Below are 25505 nucleotides of genomic sequence, written 5' to 3'. Positions count from 1 at the left end.
CCAATTAGGAAAAAATATTTTTGGCCAGGCATCTTGTGTATTCTCTTATATACTGAATTCACAGCTCTCCCTGATCCTGCCTAATCTTGCTAACTGAAAAAGCACATCAATATATATCCGGCTGCACTTAGACTATAGCTCAGCCATCAACACCATTACAGGTATTTGCCAGTATTTGCCACTTACTATCCACGATACGTTGTGAAATTGGGCATTATGCAATGTGGACGTTGTGCAAAACACCATAACATACACAGGTACACCCCAACTTGCGACTGCAAATACGACTGAAAATTTGTTAAAGTATAAAATCTACATGCCTTACGTTGCTTGACAAACTATAACAGGGATACAAGGCATGTAAAAGCCAAAATGTGCATACTTGCCTTGTTAGTTGGTGTCCTGGGGCCCGTATTGATTCCTGTGTGCCTGCCTTCGGTTGGCACATGCGCGGTTTGGCGTAATGGTATTTGGTTGGTGCATGTGCGAGAGGTAGGGCATGAATTCAATATTGTTAGGGCACTTATATGCTCGCGCATGCACCAACCGAACTCCAATATGGAAACCCACCGCGCATGTGCCAAGGAATCAAGATAGCCACACCCAACCTATGGATACTGACAAACAAGGTAAGTAAGCACATTTTGGCTCTTACATGCCCTTATCCCTGTTATAGTTTGTAAAATACAACAGAAACTGCGTAAATTATATATACATATATATTATATATATATATATATATATATATGTATATATATATATATACACACACACACATATATATACATACATATATACACACATATATACACACACACATATATATACACACACACATATATACACACACACATATATATACACACACATATATATACACACACACACATATATACACACACACACACACACATATATATACACACACACACACATATATACACACACACACATATATACACACACACACATATATACACACACACACACACATATATACACACACACACACACATATATACACACACACACACACACACATATATACACACACACACACACACACACATATATACACACACACACACACATATATATATATATATAAAATTTTTTTAAAAATTTACACAATTCCGACATGCATCTGATATTTTGCACCAAATTACAGTCATAAGTCAGGGAGTACCTGTTCTCAGCAAAGCTACATGGGATACTGTATAGTGTACCTGTAACTTTTTTATTTGTAAGTAAGGATCAGTGTGAGGACCAACACAGGGCTGTGGGGAGAAAGCAGGGCAGTGGGGAGAGCACAGGACTGTTGGATCATTTTGGGTATACAGAATACAATATCCTATAGCTACCAATTGCTTTTCATAAATTGTTGAGGACTTGCTCATGGTAACTGAATAATTATTGGACGACAGACATATATGTGGTAAGATGTTGCCCAAATGGATGTTATGCAGCACATACCTATATTCCCTCAGTACTGGTCCACAAGGTCCAAACCTGGGCCTCTGTACCCCCTTCTGCAACTGGGTCATTAACTTCATCATTGAAAGATCATTCAGTATAAATGGAAAAAAATGTTGTCTCCTCAATGACACAGGCGCACCTCAAGGATACCTGCTTAGACCACTGCTTTACTCACACAACACCCATGATTGTGTGGCTAGGCACAATTCAAATGCTAGCTATAAAATTTCCGATGGCACCAGCTGTCAGCAGAATCACAGACAGCAATGAAGAAGCATACTGGAGGGAGATAGATCAGATCATTGAATGATGTCACAAAACAAGCTTGCACTCAACATTAGCAAAACCAAGAAGATGATCAGAACATGAACCAATTCTCACCAAAGGGTCTGCAGTGGAGAGGGTCAACAACTTCAAATTGCTGGAAGTCAACATCTGAGGATCTGCCCTAGTGCCTCCATGTTGATGCAATCACAAAGAAGGCTCACAAATGGTTATACTTTGTAAGGAATTTCCACATATTGACTGCAAATCCCATATCGTAAAAGGGCTGGGTGGCTGAGAGCTTGTCAAATGTGTTCAGGAACTTTTCTAACATATAGAGGGATCAACTAGAGAGAATGCAATACTGGAACTCCTTTTAAGGAATGAGAAAGGACAGGTGACAGAAATTAGAGTATGTGTAGGGAAACATTTTGGGTCCAGTAATCATAATGCCATTAGTTTCATGTTAATCATGGAGAAGGATAGGTCTGGGCTTCGGGTTGAGATTCTAAATTGGAGAAAGGTCAATTTTGAGGAAATGAGAAAAGATCTAGAATGCATGCATTGGGATAAGTTGACATCAATTAACTGGATGATAATGTGGTAAATTAGATCAGCGAGTTTGCAAATGACACTAAGATTGGAGGTGTTGTGGGCAGTGAAGGTTTTCAAAGCTTGCAGAGGGATCTGGACAAACTGGAAAAATGGCAGATGGAATTTAATGCAGTCAAGTGTGAGATGTGACATTTTGGAAGGAAAAACCAAAAAAGGACAAAAACAGTAAATTGTAGGGCACTGAAGTGTGTGGTAGAAGAGGGATCTGGAAATACAGGTACAGATACACAATTCTCTGAAAGTGGCTTTACAGATGGATAGGGTTGTATAGAGAGGTTTTGGAATACTGGCCTTCATAAATCAAAGTATTGATTAGAGGAGTTGGGATGTTATGGTAAAGTTGTACAAGACACTGGTGAGGCCATATTTGGAGTATCGTATGCAGTTTTGGTCTCCTAATTACATCAAAGGTTACAATAGATTGAAAGAGTGCAGAGAAGATTTACTAGGATGTTGCCTGGACTTCAGGAACTGAGTTACCGAGAAAGGTTAAACAGGTTAGAATTTTATTCCCTGGAGGTTAGAACAATGAGGAGAGATTTGATAGAGGTATTTAAAATTATGAAAGGGATAGACAGAGTAAACGTAGATAGGCTTTTTCCACTGAGGGTAGGTGAGATACAACCAGAGGGCATGGGTAAAGAGTGAAAGAGAAATGTTTAGGGGGATCATGAGGGGAAATTCCTTACAGAGAGTGGTTGGAGTGTAGAATGAGCTGCCAGCTGAGGCGATGAATGAGGGCTCAATTTTAACATTTAAGCAGAATTTAGACAGGTACATGGAGGGTAGAGGTATGCACTTGCTGCAGGTCAGTGGGACTAGGCAAAAAAAAAGTTCAGCACAGACTAGACCCATAGCCTCTACTTTGTGTTTTACTACTATTTATTTTATAAATTAGTTTATACAAATGTTTGCACTAAGATGCTGCCTCTAAACATATTTCATGACTTGTTCATGACAACGGCTCCAGTAATCCTCTCAGCCACCCATGGTCCTGTGGCTTGATCTCTGATCAATTTCTCCGCAGTAACCATACCACATTGTGATCAGCTGGCCAGAACGCTCTTGAAAGAATTCCCATAGAACATTGACATAATGGTGGACGATAGCCTTGCTCGCTTCAGTCTTCTTTGGAAGTGCAACTTTGGAAGTTTCGCCTTCCTGACAAGTGAGGAAATGTTGAGTGTCCACATTAGGTTACTAGTTATGTGAACTCCAAGGAAGCTGGTGCTCTCCATTCTCTCTACTAGAGTTGTTGATGTGTAGTGGAGGTGGTTGCTCCTGGTCCTCCTGAAGTGCATGATCATCTCCTTCATCTTGTCCACATTGAGACTCAGGTTGTTCCTCTCACACCATTTCATGAGATTTTTCACCCCTTTATCGTGCAACTCATTGTTTTTTTAAAATTTTTTTGTTTTTCACACTATGAACCATAATGACCAAAATACACACAAACATTTCCCTCTTGAATATACTCAGTGTCATTTTCTCCCCTTTTCCCCCTCCCTTCCCTCCCTCCTTTACCCCCCTCCCCACCCACTCAATGTTCAACATATACAATACATTAAACCCATTAAACATGGGTATGAAAATAAACAAGAAATTTGTGTCATCTACTTTTTACATACTGGGTCAGTTCATTTCGTCTTCTTCCCATTGTCATTTTAGGTGGTGGAGGTCCGCGGTAGGACTTCTCTGTTGTGTTCCATGTACGGTTCCCAAATTTGTTCGAATACTGTGATGTTATTACTTAAATTATATGTTATTTTTTTTCAATGGAATACATTTATTCATTTCTATGTACCATTGCTGTACTCTCAGGCTCTCTTCTGATTTCCAGGTTGACATAATACATTTTTTTGCTACAGCTAAGGCTATCATAATAAATCTTTTTTGTGCTCCATCCAAATCGAGTCCAAGTTCTTTACTTCTTATATTGAGGCCAACTACTGTTGTGTTATCAGCAAACTTGACAGAACTGTTGGAGCTGTATCTGACAATGCAGTCGTGGGTCAGTAGTGTGAACAGGAGCAGGCTGAGCACACGGCCTTGAGATCTATCAAGGCTCAGTGTGACTGTCCTTGATATTCTGCTACTGACCCAGATACACTGTGGTCTTTCCATTAAGAAGTCCAGGATCTAATAACAGAGAGGGGTGTTGAGTCCTAGTGAGGACATCTTCTCCACCAGCCATATTAAATGCTGAGCTGAAATCAATGAATAGCAGTCTGGCTTATGAGGTGTAATTTTCCAGGTGGGATAGGATGGAGTGAAGTGACAAGGCTATAGCATCATGTGTGGAATAATTTCATCTATAGGCAAATTAAAATGGATCCAGCATCTCTGGGAGGTGTGCTTTGATGCATTCCATCACTAGACGCTCAAAATATTTCATAATGATCACAGGACGATAGTTATCGAGACCTGCTATTGTCACTCTTTTGGGTATCAGGATAATGGTGGCAGTCTTGAACCCTGCAGGAATGATGGACCACTGAAGTGAGGTGTTGAAGATGTCCACGTCAAGAAGGTTGGTGGATCCATTGTCTTCACTAGGGCATCTTTGGTCTGCTGGGAATGCTATCATTGTCTCCTTTGTCCATTTGAGTTCTTTGGCATTGCTGTGCATGAGGTCATTATGAGCTGCAGAGGGTAGAAAGCGATGATAGAAATGAACCATTCCACAATTTCCTGGAGTCCTTTGATGGTATCAGGCCTTGGGAATTTCAGGATGGCTTGCATCTTGCTAGACAATGGACGACACCCTGGCTACTGATCTGATGTCCCAAGAACTCAATAGAGGCCGGTCTGAATTTGCACTTGGCAGGGTTCACAATTAGCCCAAATTCCTGTAGGTGGTGAGAGTAAATGCAGATGCTGCAGGTGCTCTTTGTGGGAGTGGCTGCTGACAAGTATGTTTTTCAAGTATACCAAAAGGACATCTATGCCATGCCCCACTGCGTCCATTAGTCACTGGAATGTTGGTGCAGCATTTTGGAGCTCAAAAGGCATTCTCAAAAATTCTAAGAGGCCAAACAGTGTTATAATGGTAGCCTTGGGCATATCCTCTGGGTTTACAGGAATATGGTCGTACCCATGCACCAAGTCAATTTTAGAAAATATCCTGGCCTCGTGAAGATCAGTTGTAAAGTCATGTACGTGGGGCATAGGGTAGCGGTCTGCAGTGGTAGTGTCATTGAGACTCTTGTAATCCCCGCAAGGTCTCCAGCCTCCTGTGGCTTTGGACACCATATGTAGTGGGCAAGCCCACGGGCTATTAGACCTTTGTATGATTCCAAGTTCTTCCATTTAGTGGAACTCGTGCAAGCTGCAGCTTGTAGGGCAGCAAGCATTGGGCTCGGGTATGTCGAGGAGGTCCTTGGGTGAGGATGTGGTGTGCAACGCCATGTTTGGGTGTGGTAATGGAGAATTGGGAGTGACAATATCTGGAAATTACGAAAGAAGTTTGGCCAATTCGTTGTTTGAATATTCCACGGCATTTAGGTGTGGGGCGGGTAGTTTGGCTTTTCCAAGGCGGTAAGTCTGGAATGTTGTGGTGTTCACCAACTGGTGTCATTTTAAGTCCACCATCAGTGAGTGGGTTGGGAGAAAATTGGCACTCAGCAAGAATGAACTGCATGTGAACTTATTGTCACCGAATTTCAGGGGTATAGTCTGTGTGCCATATGCATGAACTGAATTCATTGCAGTGAGTGCCGGACCTGCACTTCTAGTACAGGGGTCAAAGCACGAAGGAGAAAGGGCACTAACCTTCACACCCACGTCGACTAGAAATTTGTGCTCGGAGAGTTCATTCCAGACATAGAGTAGGCTGTTACGTTGGCCAGCCACTGTAGCCATTAGCAACAACTGGGCCATGATGTTTCCTGGAAAAGTACAAAGAGTTGGCAGTGGCAAGCTCCAGAATCCCAGCGTTGATGGTAAAAACACCAGGTGGTTGTCACAGAGTCATGTTTGTCCAGGGGACAAACATGCACCCTTTTTGCCAGTACACATGGAGCCTGGGTATGACACAGCACTAATTTCTGTGGGTCTTGCACCTTGCTGGTTCACGTGCCACAGAATGTATTGTTTCGGGTTATAAAAGAGATAGATTGTGGGGGCGGGGGGGGGGGAAAGAGGGGGTTTAGTGTAGATCACTTCACAAACAGACATTAACATTTCACAAGAGACATCTCATTTGAAATGCAAGAGCTATGAATGGGCATTAAACCATATCCACAGTGACTTTAGAGAAACTTTGAAGAATGCATATAGAGACTTTAGAAGTAGGAGTTAATTGGACTGATGATGGGGAATAAATGGACTATTGTCTTTAAAGCAACAAATGGCCAGAGTCAGAAACTGATTCTGGTGCCAGAAGTCTGTCTGATTGCAGTTTGCTGTTCTAAGAGGGGTCATGTGGTTTTGCAATCAGAGAGAGAAAAAAAATGTGATTCTTTGGAGAGAGAAAAAAGACAGTAGCTTTTGGAGGTTGCAAAATGGCAAGCTGGCAGGCTTGATGAAAACCCCATTTTGAAGACGGGTTGCGAGTTCAGAGTTCAGCCTGTTGAAAACCCTTGTAGTCCTTACAAGAGGAAATGGCTGGCTAGAGTGTTTCTCCTGAAATAAGAGAAACAAGAGGAACTCTGTGATGACATGGAAGAAGAGGTTATCATTTGGAAAACCCATGATGGGGCAAGTTTGTTCGACAAGACACCGAAATGGATGATTGGAGGAAATTAGTTTGTTTGTGTGTTCAACGAGCAACAAATATCTCTCCGAAACCAATGAGAACCTTCCTGATCAGTACCATTTACCTCTAAGCACCAAAGCCTGGTGAAAATTCATAAATGTTACATTCTGTGCACAGTATAAGAATTACCTGATACTGGTGAACTTGGAGGAGTGAGAAGTGAGATTGGACTGTGAATCAAAGAACTTCGCTGAACATATACACATTACATGCACATGCGCTTACAATTAGAGGGGAGTTAAGTTAATATTAATAAGTTAAAGTTTGATCCTGTTTCTATGTTTAAAGAAAATTAAAAGCAACCATTTGTTTTGGCAAATTTCTATTGCTGCTGGGTTTTGGTGCCCTCTGGGCTCGTAACAGTATGCATGGGTGGCCTCTGTTTGAGGGTTATCAAAATCCTCATCAGCAAACATGAGGCGGATGTCTTCTGGCATATGCTCTAAAAATAGCTGCTCGAAGAGCAAGTAAGATCCATGGCCATTTGCCAGTGCCAACATGTTGTTCATCAACTCAGAAGGGGCGCGGTCCCTCAGGCTATTGATATGGAGGAGCCGTGCAGCTCGCTCACGCCACGAGACACCATAAATCCAGAGAAGGAGGGCTTTTAGGGGTTTGTACTTGCCAACAAAATATTAAGTTATTAACCTTCATGAAGTTTGAGTTTTGGGATCCGTTATATCTGTAATTAGAAAGAACTTCAAAGCCATTTCTAGAAAATCTTGTATTGGCGATCAATTTGAGGTGCCCTTTTCTAAAAAGGACAGCCTTGCTGTATTTAGATCAGGAATTGCATGACAGGTGTTAGGTCTGCTTTGTTCATGAATGAGTGAGACAAACACCAGGCTGAGTCGAAATCAGGGTTCTTTGTTCTTTATTACCGGATTGTAACACTTGCGACTAAACATGTTAGTCGGAGAATGCATTCTGCCGTTATCAGCAAAATGGTGATTTTTTATACCCTTGGATACATGCTTAGAACATCATCATATCATTACTTGTCCAATGACTAAAACTGTTGCTATCCTTTCCCTGCTAGCTTCCTGCCTCTCAATCCATCAATGTCTCTCTTATCTTGTAAGTACAAGGATGCATTTACATCTTGTTACAGCCCTGTACAGGGCAGGGTAACTCCTTACACATTCCCATCTCATGATGTTTTACCTTACACAGGGGCACATCCTCTCCGTACCAACTTTTTAAACTGTTTCTCAACTGCCTCAGGGAAACTCTTGACTTACAAAGTCAAATCACTGCAGTGATTTCTATTTAAATGCTTGATGTATAACCAGTGATATTTGGTTGAATTTTGGAACAATAGTTTCACGACCCACAAGTTGGCCAAGTTCATCAAACACAAAAACCTTTGTTTTTCCAAGTTTTTTTTAAATGTACCAGACCACTATTCCCAGAATCTCACTGACTCAGGTCAATATCATTTTGCTTCCAAGGTCTCAACAAGAAATAGCTAACCTGACATCACCTCTTCCCAATTGCTGTTTCACTGAAATTACATGCAAATTGTCTTCCAGAACACAAAAAAAATCATTTAATTTTACTCCAAAGTCAAGCCATATGAAAATTGGTGTACAAAACATCTCATTTGAATGCATACTAAAACTGCACTGGACAGAGACATAAGGGGATAGTAGAAAATGGAGAGAATTAATTAATGTAAGATATAGTATGGTTAATTATAATTTTTGTATCAATTATATTTAACCCCTGAAAAATTGAAAAAATATGAATTTAGTCATTCAGATCTGTGTTTTAGGTGTGGATTATGTGTTGGAACATTTCTACATTCTGTTTGGTTTTGTGATAAAGTTCATCCTTTTCTGGTTTAAAATTAGGGAATTTCTTCAAAGTTTGTTTAAAATTCAATTTCCTTTAGATCTAAAAATTTTTTTGTTAGGTTATTTTACTCCATTTGTGGACTTGGGGTTGGATAAGTTTCAGACAGCGTTTATTAATCTAACATTGACAGTTGCTCGAAAATATATTGCTATGTCTTGGAAAGATGAAGCGGAGTTAAACGTAGTTCGATGGCATCATGAGTTGAAGTCGTGTATCTATATGGAGAAAATATCAATTTACATAACAATTATGATTTTTTTTGTTAAGATGTGGACACCTTATATGAAGAATATGAATTTAGTAATATTGTAAATTACTGAAAGTTTTTTTTTTATTTTTAGTGCTTTCCTTTAGGGATCTGTTGTGGGAGGGGGGAAGGGATAGGTTTGTTTTATTGTTTTATTATTTGACTACTTATTCTGTAAAAGTCTGTTTATTTTTATTGAAAAAATACTAAATAAAGTTTAAAAAAAGTAATGCACCATTCAATCGTTTGAAGACTGAAAATATTTCCATTCCCACCCCCACACCTGACACCCATCTGACTTGGTACAAAATAAACAATTGGTGAGATGACAAAAATCAAGGTGCTACAGGATTAACACTAGAGAGTGATACTGTATGGAATCAATTCTGCCCATCAAAGCTGTAATATCCACAATTCCAGTTATAAGTTAAACAAGATATGCTTTTTATAAACTTATCTCTAAAGAAATAAATTGCTGCCAAATATGCACAGAGTACAAGATTTTAGCAATAACTATTGCTAAATGCACAAAATTTCAACCTATAAAACTTTGGTGAACCTGATGGGTTTCTGATTGACCGTCTATATAGGCTCCAAGTGAAGCTATGCTGTTGTATAATTTTCCCTCCATCACATACACAAGCCTTTATGATTCTATCACCAAGGGGAAGAAAACCACACAGACACAGAAAGAACATGTGAACTCCAATCAGACAGCATTCATTGTCACAACTGAAGATGAGAGACAATAGATTCAACTGTTGGACCACAGTGATGTGTTTTTTCACCTTGATGGTCTATTCCATGGAGATTACATTTTTATTTCAGATTCACTTACTTTAATTTAAATTTCAAAATTTATTTAGTGAGATAAGAACATGTCATAAAGGTCTAGGCTACTGAATGCAATCTCTGCAATTCAAATTAAATACGTCAGAGGATTTGGAAACAAATTTGGATTTGGAAGTGGTTAGAATGTGCCCAGCAGGACTTGAGATTATATTGCTTGAAATATGAGCTGTTAGCATCAGAATATATTTGGATGTGGTGAATAAAAATGACTTAGTAAGCAGATGGGCTGAGCCAGGATGATGGTATAAAGTTGCTGTGAATATTTTATTTTAAATAATATGTAAGATAGGACATCACGATCTTAGCCTTGTATCAACAGAGCACCATATCTGGAAACATTCTGATCTCAAATTGAGACCTGGTTGGAATGAGAATATAAAATGGAAGTTATGACAAAACTATAGAGATTGAAGCAAGGACTATGGCTTTTTTTCCTCCAAATCCAATGTTTAAATAGATGATCCATGATTTAAAGAACTCAATAGCAGACATGCCATTTTAAAAAAGAAATAGAAGACTAATATCGGTGGTAGAGAAGCAAATAAAACTAGTAATGGAATGATGGCCATTGCTAAATGGATTGAATTTAACAGCAAGGAGGTTCTGCTACAACTGTACAGGGTACTGGTGAGGCCACACTTGGGAGTACAGTGTGCAACTTGAGAAAGGATTTCTCAGCTTTGGAGACAGCGCAGAGGAGGTTATCAGGTAGATTCTGGATTTGAAGGGGTAAGCTAACAAGGACAGATCAAGTCACTTGGGACTATGATCTCTGAAATTCAGACAAATGAGAGGGAATGTCATAGAAATGTATAATTATGAAAGGGATAGACAAGATGGACACAGGAAATTGTTTTCACTGGTAGATGAGGCTAGAACTAGGTGACATAGCCTCAAGTTTCAGGGAAACAGATTTAAGATGTAGCTTCTTTTTCTAGAGTGAATTTGTTGATCTCTCTCCCAAGGAAGCTGCCTCATTAAGACAGTTTGGTAGATTTTTCCACAGAAGATGAATTAAAGATTATGGGGAAAAGGCAGGGAGATGAAGTGGAGTACACAGCCAAATCCATCCTGATCTTATCAGCTGGCAGGGAAGGCAGATGCCAGATGACCTTCTCCTGCTCTTATTTCCTACATTTAGAGAAAAGTGAAAAGAATTTAGATGATGTTCTGAAGGAGTGCATAGAGGCAATTAAAGAGAGAAACTAACGATAGGAATAAAGTCTAAGATTATTGTGCAGGCAGATCTGTTACGAGAGATCTTTTGTACAGAAATGTATAAAGTAACTTTAAGTAGATGATCTCAGTTACAGAATAGAGAATTTGGGTCAAGGCTGGGTGGTCAACTTGGTCATGGTCAATGATATTAAGGTTGCACAGAAATACAGCAGGAATCTCAAAAAAAGCATTAAGCAGCTGCAGAGGTTGTGTGTGTGTGTGTGTGTGTGTGTGTGTGTGTGTGTGTGTGTGTGTGTGTGTGTGTATATATATATATATAAATATATATATATATATAAATATAAATATATATAAATATATATAAATATATATATATATATATATATATACACAAGGGAATTTAAATTGCATCTATGGAACCTCAGACAATTGAAAATTATTAGATTTTTTTTTTTAAAAAGATCCTCACATTGGCCATACCTGGCCTAAGATTTTTGGGTTAATTCCCATTAAAGCCTGTATTAGATGTTCGCTGCCTGAGGGTTAACTCACAGATATTGCTATCGAGGAAGTTGGCTCATTCGGCTCGTATTCATCTCTGGATATACGAGTGGGTAGGAAAATTGGGTGAGGAAAATCTAGCTTCATTTAGCCTATTAACCAAATTTAAAATAAACTCTAAATCTCCTGGACAATTTACAATTATTTGTATCAAAGTTCTTTCAATGTGTCTGATTCAATGATTTTACTGATGTACATCAAACTATTTTCCACTCCAAATTCTATTTTTATAATGGCGCACCCATTCTAACTTTACCCCTTCCCACCGAGGGAGAAAGAGTGCATGTTTGTGTTTTTAGGTGTTCCAGTTCCCCCACCAACTCATCTTCAATTTAAAAACATAGGGTGGTTGTTTTTGTCTCACTAGGAAGCTAAGCCATTCAATACTAACTATAGGCTCTTTCAGGTGGCCAGAATACCATGATATAAAGCCGCATATTCTATCCCTATGCGGCTGTCAGGCCACCTGAAAGAGCAGGAGGCACATCTGAGGCGCTTTCCAATCCTCCTTCAAGAGGGAAATCGCCAGAGCACTGAAGACCCCGTAGGCACCTGAATGCAGCTGCCTGTAAGCGGCTGCTAAGGGGTGGGCTGATGACAATCAGCTGGCGACCCAACTCCCAGCGCCTGACAGCCCCCCTCCCCGGTGCCCCACGGCGCAGGGGCAGGCCGCTCCTGCCCCGAAGTCCCACGCCAACTGCCCCTGCCCCTCGAAGGGACAGGAGCCTGAGTGCGCTCCAAGGCACCTCAGGCTGCCACCTGAGTGACCATTCCACAGATCTGCATCTGCTTCTGCAGGCGCATTCTTGGCAGAGAATATACCTGAAAGCGGCTTATAATTCAATTTCCAAAAGTCAATGTGTTGGTAGATTTATACTTCAGTATAATTTTTGTCTAATCTTTTGGAAAATATACTCTTTCATACTGCATGCAGATAAAGCAATTGATTTAAAACATTAACTCTTTATTCCCAGATATACTGCCCTCATTTAAATATTCCCAGTGTTTACTTTTATAAATTTTATATTTATCTCATCTTTCTTCTTTGGCTTGGCTTCGCGGACGAAGATTTATGGAGGGGGTAAAAAGTCCACATCAGCTGCAGGCTCGTTTGTGGCTGACAAGTCCGATGCGGGACAGGCAGACACGGTTGCAGCGGTTGCAGGGGAAAATTGGTTGGTTGGGGTTGGGTGTTGGGTTTTTCCTCCTTTGCCTTTTGTCAGTGAGGTGGGCTCTGCGGTCTTCTTCAAAGGAGGTTGCTGCCCGCCAAACTGTGAGGCGCCAAGATGCTCTAGTGTAATTGTATTTACGTTTCAGTGCTAAATGCACTGACCATAAAACTAAACATTAGCTGAGAAAAATAAAATTACCATTTAACCATAGAACATTTCAGAACAGGAACAGCCTTTTTGGCAGATCTAATTTGAGCAGATCTATTACCCCAGTGACCAAACCCCTCCCATCTATGCAGCTATCCATATATTTTAAATGTAGAAATTGAGCCTGCATTCACTATTTAAGCTGGCAGCTAGGTCCTCAGTCTCACCATTCGATGGGTGAACAAGTTCTCCCTTTAAGCATTTCACCATACCAACCGGAAGCAAGTTATTACATGTAGAAATAACTACATATAATTTTGAGTGGACCTAGAATTGCATCAGCATTTAAGCAGCTTTAGTAAAGCAGACTTGTAAATTATTTAAGGAGATTCAACCAATTCTCATTCCCACAGAAGCCCCCTTATGCACAGAAGTAGGTATTATAGACGTGGGAGCTTATCCATTTGTATTTCACATTTGTCTTTTAACAATGCTAACTGGATAACATAGCACACAAAAAAATGGAGCATTATATTAACCTGAAGTTTGCAATGTTTAAAAAAAAAATTGCAGTTGAGAATAGCCTCAAAACTTTGAGGTTTAAAAAGAAATTGTTTTTTAACCTACCTCTCTAAGAGTGATCTTGGCTATATAAACTATGTTGGATCCATCTCTCTTGAAATGAAGATGAGGTTTATCTTTCAGAATAAACACTATATCAGCTGGGATGTTGGTTGCCGTTTCATCACCCTCCCTAGGAAATGTGATTTTTGTGCCCTCTTTCCAACCTCTTTTAATAACAACGTTCAGAATCTTGTCCTCAGTCCTTGTGGTTCGGCCATCTGGGTTCAATCGTCTACGCGTGATCTTCATTCTTTTGGTACAACCGTGATAGATTTCTTCAAGAGATACTCTAAGTTCATGAATTACTGGAGGATCCTGCACCTTCCTTTGAGTATGGAGAGATTCTGGATGCCGACGATTAAATCCATTAATTCCATTAAATCCAAAATGATTAAATTCATTGAAAGGATCATGATCATCATCATCGTCATCGTCAATATCCATGTCTTCATGACCAAAGCCATTGGCCATTCTACAGGAGCGGCCTTGAGTACCAAAGAAAATATCGAAAGGACTTGACCCACCAAAAAAGGAAGCAAAGGTAGCATGTGGATCACCATGGAAAGTGTAATGAAATGTGTTTCCAGGGCCACCAGCAGAGACACCTCCAGCCTTCAGACCTAGAAAATCAAACAGAGAACAGGATCATATTCCACATGAAACTTTATGACATGGAAACAGAAATGTTGCTTTTTCAGTTTTACTCATGTCATGACAATTTTATTACTGTAAATACACACTCATTCAATCTCAACAATAAATCCATGTGGATACAATTTGAGGACATCTACTGCAGTCAAAACATTAAAAAAAGTGATTAATGAATTTTAACAAGAAAATTTAAAAGATTCTCTTGATGATTTTATTGTTAAATTTTAGTTGCATCTATTTGAAAGCCACAATTGTATGGTGAAGTGAATACTAGAGAACCTAATTCTGTCATATACTTCGTATTAATGGTTATTCAATGCCAAAATGTTTTCTATTCAAACTGAAGAATCAACTATTCATTTACAATATTTCTGATATTGTAATATTTGCTACCTTGATTTAGAGCATCAGAAATCATATTGAGATAGAATTCTGCGCTACATGGGCAAGAAAATTTGTCAAATTTAAGAAATAGGAGCAGGAGTCGGCCATCCGACCTGTCGAGCCTGCTCCGCCATTCAATAAGATCATGGCCGATCTGATCATTGACTCAACTCCACCTACCTGCCTTTTCCTCATATCCCTCAATTCCCCTGATCAGAGAATGCCATAGATTCACTACTCTCTGGAAAACAGTTTATCCTCATCTGTTTTAAATCTACTCCTCTGAATCTTGAGGCTGTGCCCCTTGGTTCTGGTCTCACCTGCCAGTGAAAACAATTTTCCAGTCTCTATCTTATCTATCCTTTTCATAATTTCACGTTTTTTAATAAGATCACATAACCATATAACCACTTACAGCACAGAACAGGCCAGTTCAGCCCTACTACTCCATGCCGTAACAAATCCCCACCCTCCTAGTCCCACTGACCAGCACCCAGTCCATACCCATCCAGTCTTCTTCTCTCCATCGCCTCTCATTCTTCTGAATTTGATTGAGTATAATCCCAGCCAATTTAGTCTCTCCTCGTAGGTCAAACCCACTCATCTCTGGGATCAACCTCTTCTGGACTGCCTCCAAGGCCAGTATATTCTTCAAGTATGGAGATCAAAACTGCACACAGTACTCCAGGTGCAGCCTCACTAGTTGTAGCATGACCTCCCTGCCCTTGAATTCAATCCCTCTAGTGAAGGCCAACATTCCATTTGCCTTAATAACTTTTTGCAATTCATGCACAAGCACTTCCAAGTCCTTCTGCACTACAGCATGCTGCAGTCTTTCAACATTTATATAATCTGCTCTTCTATTTTTCCCCACCAAAGTGGATGACCTCGCATTTACTAACGTGGTACTCCATCTGTCAGATCTTTGCCCACTCACCTAACTTAACTATATCCTTCTGCTGTCTCTTCACATCCTAGGTACAATTTTCTTTTCCGCTCAATTTAGTATCAGCCGCAAACTTGGCTACAATACACTCTGTCCCCTCTTCCAAATCATCAATGCAAAGGGTGAAGAGCTGTGGGCCCAGCACTGACCCCTGCGGCCCCCCACTTACCATTGTCTGCCAATCAGAAAAGCACCCATTTATTCTGACTCTCTGCCTTCTGTCAGTTAACCAATCCTCAATCTATGCCAATGTACTTTCCACGACTCCATTCATCTCTATCTTATTGATAAGTCTGGTGCAGCACCTTATCAAACACCTTCTGGAAATCCATCAACCTGTTCCCCTCTATCTACTGCACCCATTACATCCTCAAAGAACTCCAGCAAGTTTGTCAAACAAGACCTGCCCTTTCTGAATCCATGCTGTGTCTTTCTGATGCAACCCCTTTGTTCTAATTGCCTTGCTATTTCATTCTTAATGAAAACTTCAAGCATTTTCCCGACTACAGACATTAAGATAACTGGCTGATAGTTACCTGGTTTCTGCCTATATCCCTTTTTAAAAAGTGGCATAACATTTGCTATCTTCCAATCTGCTGGGACCTGCCCAGAATCCAAAGAATTTTGGTAAATGACACATCAGCTATAACTCCTGGCATTTCCTTCAGTACCCTGGGATGCATCCTATCAAGACCAGGGGATTTGTCTGTCTTCAGTCCCATTTCTTTGGTAACAATTATTTTAAAATCGAGGCCCTCACCTCCTTTCTCACCCCTAACACCACTCTTTGGCATTCTGGACGTGTCTTCCACTGTGAAGAATGACATAAAATATTTGTTCAATGCCTCGGCCATTTATTCATCACTCAATATCAATTTCCCTTTCTCATCTTCCAACGGACCTATATTGACTCTCGCCACCCTCTTCCATTTTATATATTTATACAAATTTTTGCTATCTGTTTATACTTTGTGCTAATTTACCTTCATAATCCTTCATCCCTTTTCTTATTTAACGTTTAGTTGAACCTTTGATGCCTTTTAAAGTTTTTCTAATCCTTCAGTCTCCCTCTCTTGGCGACTTTGCACATGAGCTTTTAATTTTATATAACCACTTACAGCACAGAACAGGCCAGTTCTGCCCTACTAGTTCATGCCGTAACAAATTCCCACCCTCCTAGTCCCACTGACCAGCACCCAGTCCATACCCCTTCAGTCCTCTCCTCTCCATGTAACTATCCAGTCTATCCTTAAATGTAACCAATGATCCTGCCTCAACTACGTCTGCCGGAAGCTCATTCCACATCCCTACCACTCTTTGCGTAAAGAAATTTCCCCTCATGTTCCCCTTATAATTTTCCCCCTTCAATCTTAAACCATGCCCTCTAGTTTGAATCTCCCCCACTCTTAATTGAAAAAGTCTATCCACATTTACTCTGTCTGTCCTTTTTAAAATCTTAAACACCTCTATCAAGTCCACCCTCAATCTTCTACGCTCCAGAGAAAAAAGCCCTAGTCTGCACAACCTTTCCCTGTAACTCAAACCTTGAAATCCTGTCAACATTCTCGTGAACCTTCTCTCCACTCTCTCTATTTTGCTTATATCTTTCCTATAATTTGGTGACCAAAACTGTACACAGTACTCCAAATTTGGCCTCACCAATGCCTTGTACAATTTCATCATAACCTCCCTACTCTTGAATTCAATACTCCGATTTATGAAGGCCAACATTCCAAATGCCTTCTTCACTACACCATCACTCCTAAATCCCTTTGTTGCTCTGCACATCTCAATAGCCTACCATTTAATGCATATGACCTATTTAGATTTGCCTTTCCAAAATTAACACCTCACACTTATCTGTATTAAATTCCATCAGCCATTTCTCAGCCCACACCTCCAGCCTTCCTAAATCACCTTTTAATCTACGGTAATCTTCCTCACTGTCCACAACACCACCAATCTTTGTATCATCCGCAAACTTGCTTATCCAATTCTCCACCCCTACTTCCAGGTCGTTAATATATATAACAAAATAGTGGACCCAGGACCGATCCCTGAGGAGCTCAACTAGTCACCGGCCTCCAATTCGACAAACAATTTTCTACCACTACTCTCTGACATCTCCCATCCAACCATTGCTGAATCCATTTCACTACCTCCTTATTTATACCTAATGCCTCCACCTTTTTTCCTAACCCCCTGTGGGGAACTTTCCTTTATTTCCTTAGTTAACCATGGCTGGCCTTTCCTCTCTTATTGCCCTCATTTTTAAAACAAATATATTTTTGTTGAGCACTGTTAAAAGTCTTTCAAAATATTCCACTGTTCTGCCAACTAGCCTGTGCTCCCAGACCACACTGACCAATTCCTCCCTCATCCTGTTGTAGTCTCCCCAATCAAGCATAATACACTACTTTTAGATCTAACTATTGCACCCTCCATCTGTATGAGAAATTCAATCTATGATCACTCTTTCAAGAGGGTTCTTAACTACTAGATCGTTAATTTTGCCTATTGTTGCACAATACTAGATCTAAAAAGGCATTCTCCCTTGTTGGTTCCTTAACATGCTGCTCAAGAAAGTTATCATGGATGCATTCTATGAAGTCATCCTCCTGACTACCTCAACCAAATTGATTTTCCCAATCTAAGTGGAAGCCAAAGTTCCCCATGGCAACTGCTGTCCTGTTCTTACATGCCTCAGCTAATTCTCAGTTAATTGCTTGCACCACTGATATTGTTATTTGGTGGGCGATGGACAGCTCCAACCAGTGATTTTTTCCCCCCTTTACTATTCTTAATCCCTACCCTGATGGGTTAAACATTCTGCTCCTTAGATCTTATATCATCTCTCACTATTGCCCTCATCTCATCCTTAATTAAGAGTACCACCCCACCACTTTTGCTTACCTGTCTATCTTCTTGTATTAACTGACACCCTTGAATATTTAATTTCCAATCAAGCCCAACTTGCAACCATGTTTCTGTTCTGGCCACTAAATCATATGCCTGGGTACTGATTTGCACCTCAAATTCAATTACCTTGTTTCTAATACTACGTGTGTTCAGATAAAGTGTTGTTATGCCCATTGTTCTTTTAGAATCTAGTGACCTCAGCATTCTTTGCTTTTGACTTTCCTGCCCTCTATTTTTCCTTTTCTCTTTCCTAACATAAGATTTGGTCTCTATACCACCTTCCTCGTTCTTTCTTTGTAGGTTCCCATCTGCCTGCCCCATTAGTTTAAACCTTCCCCAACAGCACTGTCAAACAATCTCCCTAGGACATTGATCCCACCCTGTCCAGGTGTAGAACTTCTGGTTTGTACTGGACCCATCTGCCCCAGAACTGGTTCCAATGCCCCAAGAATCTGAAACCTTCCCTCCTGCATCTCCGTTCCAGCCACATATTCATTCTAACTATCCTACTAGTTCTACTCTGAGAAACTTGTGACACCAGTAATAACCCTGAGATTATTACTTTTGAGGTCCTGCTTCCAAAATTCAGCTTGTAGGACCTCATCCTGCTTTTTTTTCCTATATCGTTATTGTCAATATGGACCATGACAGCTGGCTGTTCACCCTCTCAGAATGTCCTGCAGCCGTTCCAAGACATCCCTGACCCTTGCAACCGGGAGGTAACACACCATCCAGGAGTCCCGTTTGCAGCCACAGAAGCTCCTGTTTGTTTCCCTTACAATGGAATCCCTATAACTATTGCTCTACCACTTTCTCCCCCACCCTCTTGCATGGCAGAGCTACTCACTGTGCCATGATCTTGGCCACTACTGCCTTCTCCTGATGGGCCATCATCCCCAAAAATATCCACAGTGGTATATCAGTTTTGGAGGGAGATGACTGCAGGAGACTCTTGCACTACCTTCCTGTCCCTATCTTTCTCTACTCCCTCAAGCTGCGGTGTGACCAACTCACTAAATGTGCTATCCACCACATCCTCAGCATCCTGGATGCTCCAAAGTAAGTCCACGCACAGCCCCAGTGCCGTCTGCAGTCTATTAGGAGCTGTAGCTGGACCCACTTGCACACGTAGTCCTTAGGAACACTGTCAGTCTCCAAGTTCCCACATGACACAGGAGGAGTATGATACAGGTTGGAACTCACATGCCATGAAATGAACCCGTGATTATATTAAATGAAAAAAAGACTCACCCTTTTACCTGTGCCTCAGTCTTTCCACGCCAAAGCCTCAGTGCTCTACTCCTTCTCTGTGCCACTCACTTGCTTGGCCGCTCCTTGAGCTTCCCCTCCTTTTATTGGTCCCTACCAATTAACTCTGTTGCTTTCTCCTCCTTCACCTCCTGCCCGAATTAGCCCTTTTACCTTCCAGCCTTGTTGCTCATCCCTCGCTGCTCCTTTGCCTCTCGCCTGAATTAGGCTTGAGACCAATAGGGCACCCTTTTACCTACTGGCCCTGTTGCTTGCTCCTAAACATGATGGAAAAGAGATATGTGGACACTAGGCCTTGGTGCTTTTGGTGTTGTACCCATCTGTTCAAACCATTATGTCCACAAAATGACAGCTTACAACATAATATCCAATTTTAACTTTTCCCGGTGTTGCCTTACCTGTAACACCAACTTCAAATTGTTTAATATTCATTGTGGTGTGCTGATTGCATAGCCACATTCACTATATTAGATTGGATAGAAAGGATACGCGTTTTCTTCTTTATTTATGTTTGCTCAATTAATTCAAAATAAGCAGAGGGGGAAGTCCAATGCAATAATAAATATAATCATGGTGGAAGAAAAGATGGCCAGGATTTAGATTACTATGTTGTGTAATATGGATTAGAACATTAGGTGAAGCCCACACATGTACTGCATCTAAAACAAACACAAACCGTCTTCATCAAAAGGAAAACTAGACAGACCAAGTGGTTGAGTCTGCTAGTCCCTGTACTTGTGAAATCACAAATATACAAAATAGGAGGTCACGTTTCCCTTCAAATTGGCTCTATCATTTAGAAAGCTCATAACTGATTTTAACTTCATCTCCAGGCTATCCAGCATGTCTTCTCATCCCCTCATTTATTAAGAATATATCAACCTATATCTTCAAACTACTCTAACTGCATTGCTTTTTTGAGAAAAGATTCCAAAAGCATACAACCTTCAAAAAAAAAATTACACCCAATATCTTCAATAAGAACAATTTCTATTTTTATATTCTCCAATAGGAAACAAATTTTTTCCACATCTACTTGAACAAGATCCCTCAGAATCCTCAAAGTTTCAATCAGATTCCCTCTCATTCTAAACTCCAGCAGGTACAAGTCGAGTAAACCTCTTCTCAATTTCTTTCAAGGCTTTTTACGTCTTTCCTCAAGAAAGGAAACCAAAACTTTATACAGTATCTAGATGTGGTAACTGAAGCAGAATTTCCCCAATTTTAAAGGCAATTCCTTTTGAGCTAAATGATTCTATTAGTATTCCCAAGTACTTGCTGTTCCCTCTGTGTATCAGAATTCCATTAGCTCTCACCATTTCAACATTGCAGTTTTAAAAAAGATTTCCCACCAAAACAGACAATTCTACATTTTCCTCCATTTGTCATATCATTATTTGCATCCTTAAACCATTTCTGTCTCTGCAGCATCCTAGTGCCTTCTTCATAACTTAGTTTTCTTGCTTTTCTGAATACAAGTTATTTAGATAAACTGTTAAAAGCTGAGGCCACAGCTTTGATCCCTATAACAAATCACTCATTATATCTTGTCAAACTAAGAAAGATCCATTGTGTTGCAGTGACACTATGGCAGCACTACAACTTCCAGGAGGCATTGAACTGGCCAATGTGATGTCAGTGCATGATGACGTTAGCACGTGATTCTGACTTTTTAAAATTTATGCGGGTGATGCAGAATAATTCATTCTAAAACACCTTGTGTGGTTATTTCGTTGTATCCACTGTGATTCCAGTGGCCATATTTGGTGACCCTGATGAGCCCAAAAATATATTTTTGGACAAACATGGACTCTGCAGCTATTGGTTTGAAGCTACCACCTTTCTGGACAGCTGAGCCTGAAGTGTGGTTCCAACAGTCTGAAGCACAATTTCACCTTTGCAAAGTCAAATTGGACACCTCTTGTTATTACCATCTCGTCAGTCTGGTTCCAGGCGAGTTTGTCCCCTACCACTCCAACTCTAGCAATGATCCTAAGGAACTGTTAAGCAGGTTAAGGGAGCCTGTAGGAAAATTGACCCCCATCGTCACATGGAGAATATTTCTTTTGTGCCTGAAGACCTCAAAAATTGTGAATGTGCCTTCATCCGAAGGGGAACAGTTGGTCAACCTTTACAGACACCCTATGAAGGACTTTATAGGGTACTCAGATAAACTGGGTTGACGTGTATTTTGGACAGAGGAGAGAAGCCACAGCTTTTCAACTATTGACAGGCTTAAACCAGCTCACGTGGACATCTTCCCCACTTGCAGAAATCAGCAACCTAAAAGATAGACAAACCTTTCTGCCAGTTCTGTGGTTTGGGTGGGGGGGGGGGGGGGAGATGGGAGGGGTGTTTAGCAGCACTATGGTGGCACTACAACTCCCAGGAGGCATTGAATCAGCCATGTGACAACAGTGTGTTATGACATCAGCACATGTGGAGCATGATTCTGGCTTTTAAAACATTGTGCGAGTGATGCAGAGTAAATCTGTTTGATTTACTCTAAATAAAATGCCGTGAGGTTATTTTGTTGTGTCCACTGTGATTCCAGTGGCCACAATGTTTTTATTCTTTTACAATTGTCCTTGATGCAGTACCAGAATTTATTGTCATGAACAAGTCACGAAATTTGGTGTTTTGCAGCAGGATCATAGAGCAAATATTCATATTATAAACCATCTTAAAATAGAAAAAAAAATTAAAATTATATTGTACAAAAAGTAAGGTAGCGTCTTTGGTTCATTGTTTCATCAGGAGCTGATGGTAGTGGGGAAGAAGCTGTCCTTGTGCTGCTGAGTGCTCATCTTTAGGCTCCTGTAGCTTTCTCCCAATGGTAGCAGAGTGAGGAGGGCATGGCCTGGGTGGTGGGGGTCTTTGAGGCTGATTTTATTTTTTGATTTTTTAAAAAAAAGACACTGCCCCACTTCGATGTCCTCGACAGAGTGAAATCTGGTGCCCGTGCTGCCATAAGCCGAGTTAACAAGCTTCTGGAATTCCCCCCCCCCCCCCCCTGTCCTGAGATTTGGTGCCTCCATACCAAACTGTGATGCAACCAACCAGAATGCTCTTCACAGTACACTTGTAGAAGTTTGAGAGTCTTTGGTGACATACCAAATATCCTCAAACATCTCCAAGTAGAGCGGCTGGCGAGCCTTTGTGATTGCGTCAACAAGGAGGCTCCAGGATAGATCCTCGGAGATGTTGACACCCAGGAATTTGAAGTTCTTGAATCTCTCCACTACTGAGCCGTTGGGTCATGTTCCCCTGACTTCCTCCTGAGGTCCATAATCATCTCTGATTTTCCCCAACATTGAGCGCAAGGTTGTTAGAGTTACACCACTCAAAGAGTGGATCGTTCTCCCTCCTGCACGCTTTGTTATTGTCGTTTAGGATTCTGCCGGCAACTGTGGTGTCATCAGCAAACTTGTAGATAGCATTGGAATTGTGCCTGGCCCCACAATCATGGGTGTATAAGTGCCTTCTACAAATCTAAGTGTAATACATCCACCCTTTATCCAAAACAAACGTTTGCTTATTCAAAGAACACCGGCAAATTGGTCAAATATGATTTCTGTTAAGTCCAACTGCATTTTACAAGAATGAAAGCAATCGTCAGCTTGAAAACATCTTCAGCAGACGGTTGTTACTGCTACTGTAGCCACCTAATGAAATGGTATATTGGGTTTTGTCAAATCAGTGACAGTAAGTTTACCTGGGTCTAAAATCTTCAATTAATTACTTGTAATCGCCAAATGCACCACATCTGTGCGTGTTACATTGGTTACATTTAAGAAAAGACTGGATCGTTACATGGATAGGAGGGGACTCGAGGGGTATGGACCGGGTGCTGGTCAGTGGGACTAGGAGGGTGGGGATTTGCTATGGCATGGACTAGTAGGGCCGAACTGGCCTGTTCTGTGCTGTAAGTGGTTATATGGTGTGAATATCCAGAATCAATAAATTAAGAGTGTGGCAATGATTAATTTAACTCCAAATAACTATTTACAGCCCAAAATGTTGAACCCATTATTTTCTCCCAAATGTTAACCCTCATCGTATATTTCCTCTGTAGCCATTTCATTAGGTGGCTACAGTAGCAGTAACAACCGTCTGCTGAAGATGTTTTCAAGCTGACGATTATTTATCATTGATATAAAGGAGACTAGAAGGACCCAAGGGACCTGTTTCTGTGCTGTCGTTTTCTATAGTTCTTGATTTTTTAAAATACTCCTCATGTACCTCATTTGCTCAATATCATTGATAGTGTTCTGTTAACAATCACCTCACACCACTGCCAATAAGACCTCTGAATCTCACAATTGGTTTGCAATTCCTTGAAGCTCTCCACTACTGAGCCGTTGGGTCATGTTCCCCTGACTTCCTCCTGAGGTCCATAATCATCTCTGATTTTGCCAACTTCGAGTTCCACCACTCAGAGGCATATTCATGCCTTTTCTGGAGTTCATTTCTTTGGACTACCCAGAAGTCGACCCTAAAAGCCCTTCTCAGACTCTGCTCTTTTCACATTCATGGGCAGCAACTCCGGATGCGTTCACCCCCCCGTTATTTGGAGCAATTCCCACATATCGGTTCCACTGGAGGGCCGTTGAAGAAGACAGCAAGAGTCAGGCAACTGCACTCACAGTGGATCAACGTGCGAGAAAGGTCGGTCCTCCTCTCTCCAAGAATTCTCACACTCCAGCATCAGTGAGGAAGAGACGAGGAAGGGTGGCGCCTGGTGCGATGGGAACGGAGAGCTCGTCTCGCCGTTGCACGTGACAGACAAGCCCCGCCCCCTCCCCCGAGAAGCGGCCCGGCCAGCCCCACTCACCTTCTTCCCCGTATTGATCGTAAATGGATCTCTTCTTGGGGTCGCTCAGCACCTCGTACGCCTCGGCCACCTCTTTGAATTTCTCCTCGGCGTTCGGCTCCTTGTTTTTATCCGGGTGAAACTTCAAGGCCATTTTCCTGTAGGCTTTTTTAATCTCATCGTCGGTGGCTTCAGGGTTGATGCCGAGAACGGTGTAATAATCTTTACCCATGGCTTTATTTTCGAAAGACGCCACCGGACACGAGCGATTTTGCTGAAACGATTAAAATAAAAACCCCACGTCAATTTGCACAAATTGACAATGACCTCAAACGAGACAGCAACGTCCGCAAGAGGAAACAACCCATTTTAAGTGAAGAGACCGTTCTTAAAATGTGCTCGGATGCAAAGTATTACCGTGGAATGTGCCTCTGCCTACGCTCCGCGGGAACGAACCACCCTCACCCTCCCTCTCGCTCGAGTCTGCCGCTGTCGGCCGGAGCAGGGCACAGTCCCGCCCACCCGCGCGCTGATTGGCCGCTTCCTGGTGTCGCCGCCCTCCGCACCCGGGGAGGGGATGGGTGAGGGCTGATGTCGATCATCCACGAGGGGGGGGGGGATGAGGAAAAAAAATGCTGCCGACAGAAAATGAGGGGGCGATCTGGCAGCTGTGACGGGTGACTCATGAGCTGGAATGGGAGACGGGGCGCCAGCAGAGAAGCTTCGAGAAAGATTTCGTCAGCGGAAGCAGACCCTACTTCCGGTTATAATGG

The 25505-nt window shown here is 41.3% G+C and overlaps 1 protein-coding gene across 4 annotated transcripts in view; it reads right to left on the bottom strand.

Annotated features, from left to right (window-relative positions):
• dnajb5 (DnaJ heat shock protein family (Hsp40) member B5) overlaps positions 1-25238 on the bottom strand; it is a 31458-nt gene extending 6220 nt beyond the window's left edge. For 3 of the 4 annotated variants that reach the window (XR_011353457.1, XM_069924250.1, XM_069924253.1), the window contains exons 1-4: positions 25150-25238; positions 24754-25006; positions 16492-16542; positions 13754-14370 (exon numbers count right to left, since the gene is read on the bottom strand). Coding sequence is in view for 3 of the 4 variants with exons in the window: in XM_069924250.1 (XP_069780351.1) it covers positions 13754-14370; positions 16492-16542; positions 24754-24964 (879 nt within the window). In the remaining variant the exon portion in view is untranslated. The remainder of the gene's footprint in view (positions 1-13753; positions 14371-16491; positions 16543-24753; positions 25007-25149) is intronic. The other variant, XM_069924252.1, reaches the window with a different exon arrangement.
• Positions 25239-25505: the final 267 nt, after the last annotated feature.

Source organism: Narcine bancroftii, chromosome 3 (assembly GCF_036971445.1).
Source record: "Narcine bancroftii isolate sNarBan1 chromosome 3, sNarBan1.hap1, whole genome shotgun sequence".
Taxonomy (NCBI): domain Eukaryota; kingdom Metazoa; phylum Chordata; class Chondrichthyes; order Torpediniformes; family Narcinidae; genus Narcine; species Narcine bancroftii.
Note: the sequence above shows the minus strand (reverse complement) of the source record. Positions and strands in the feature narration are given on the sequence as shown.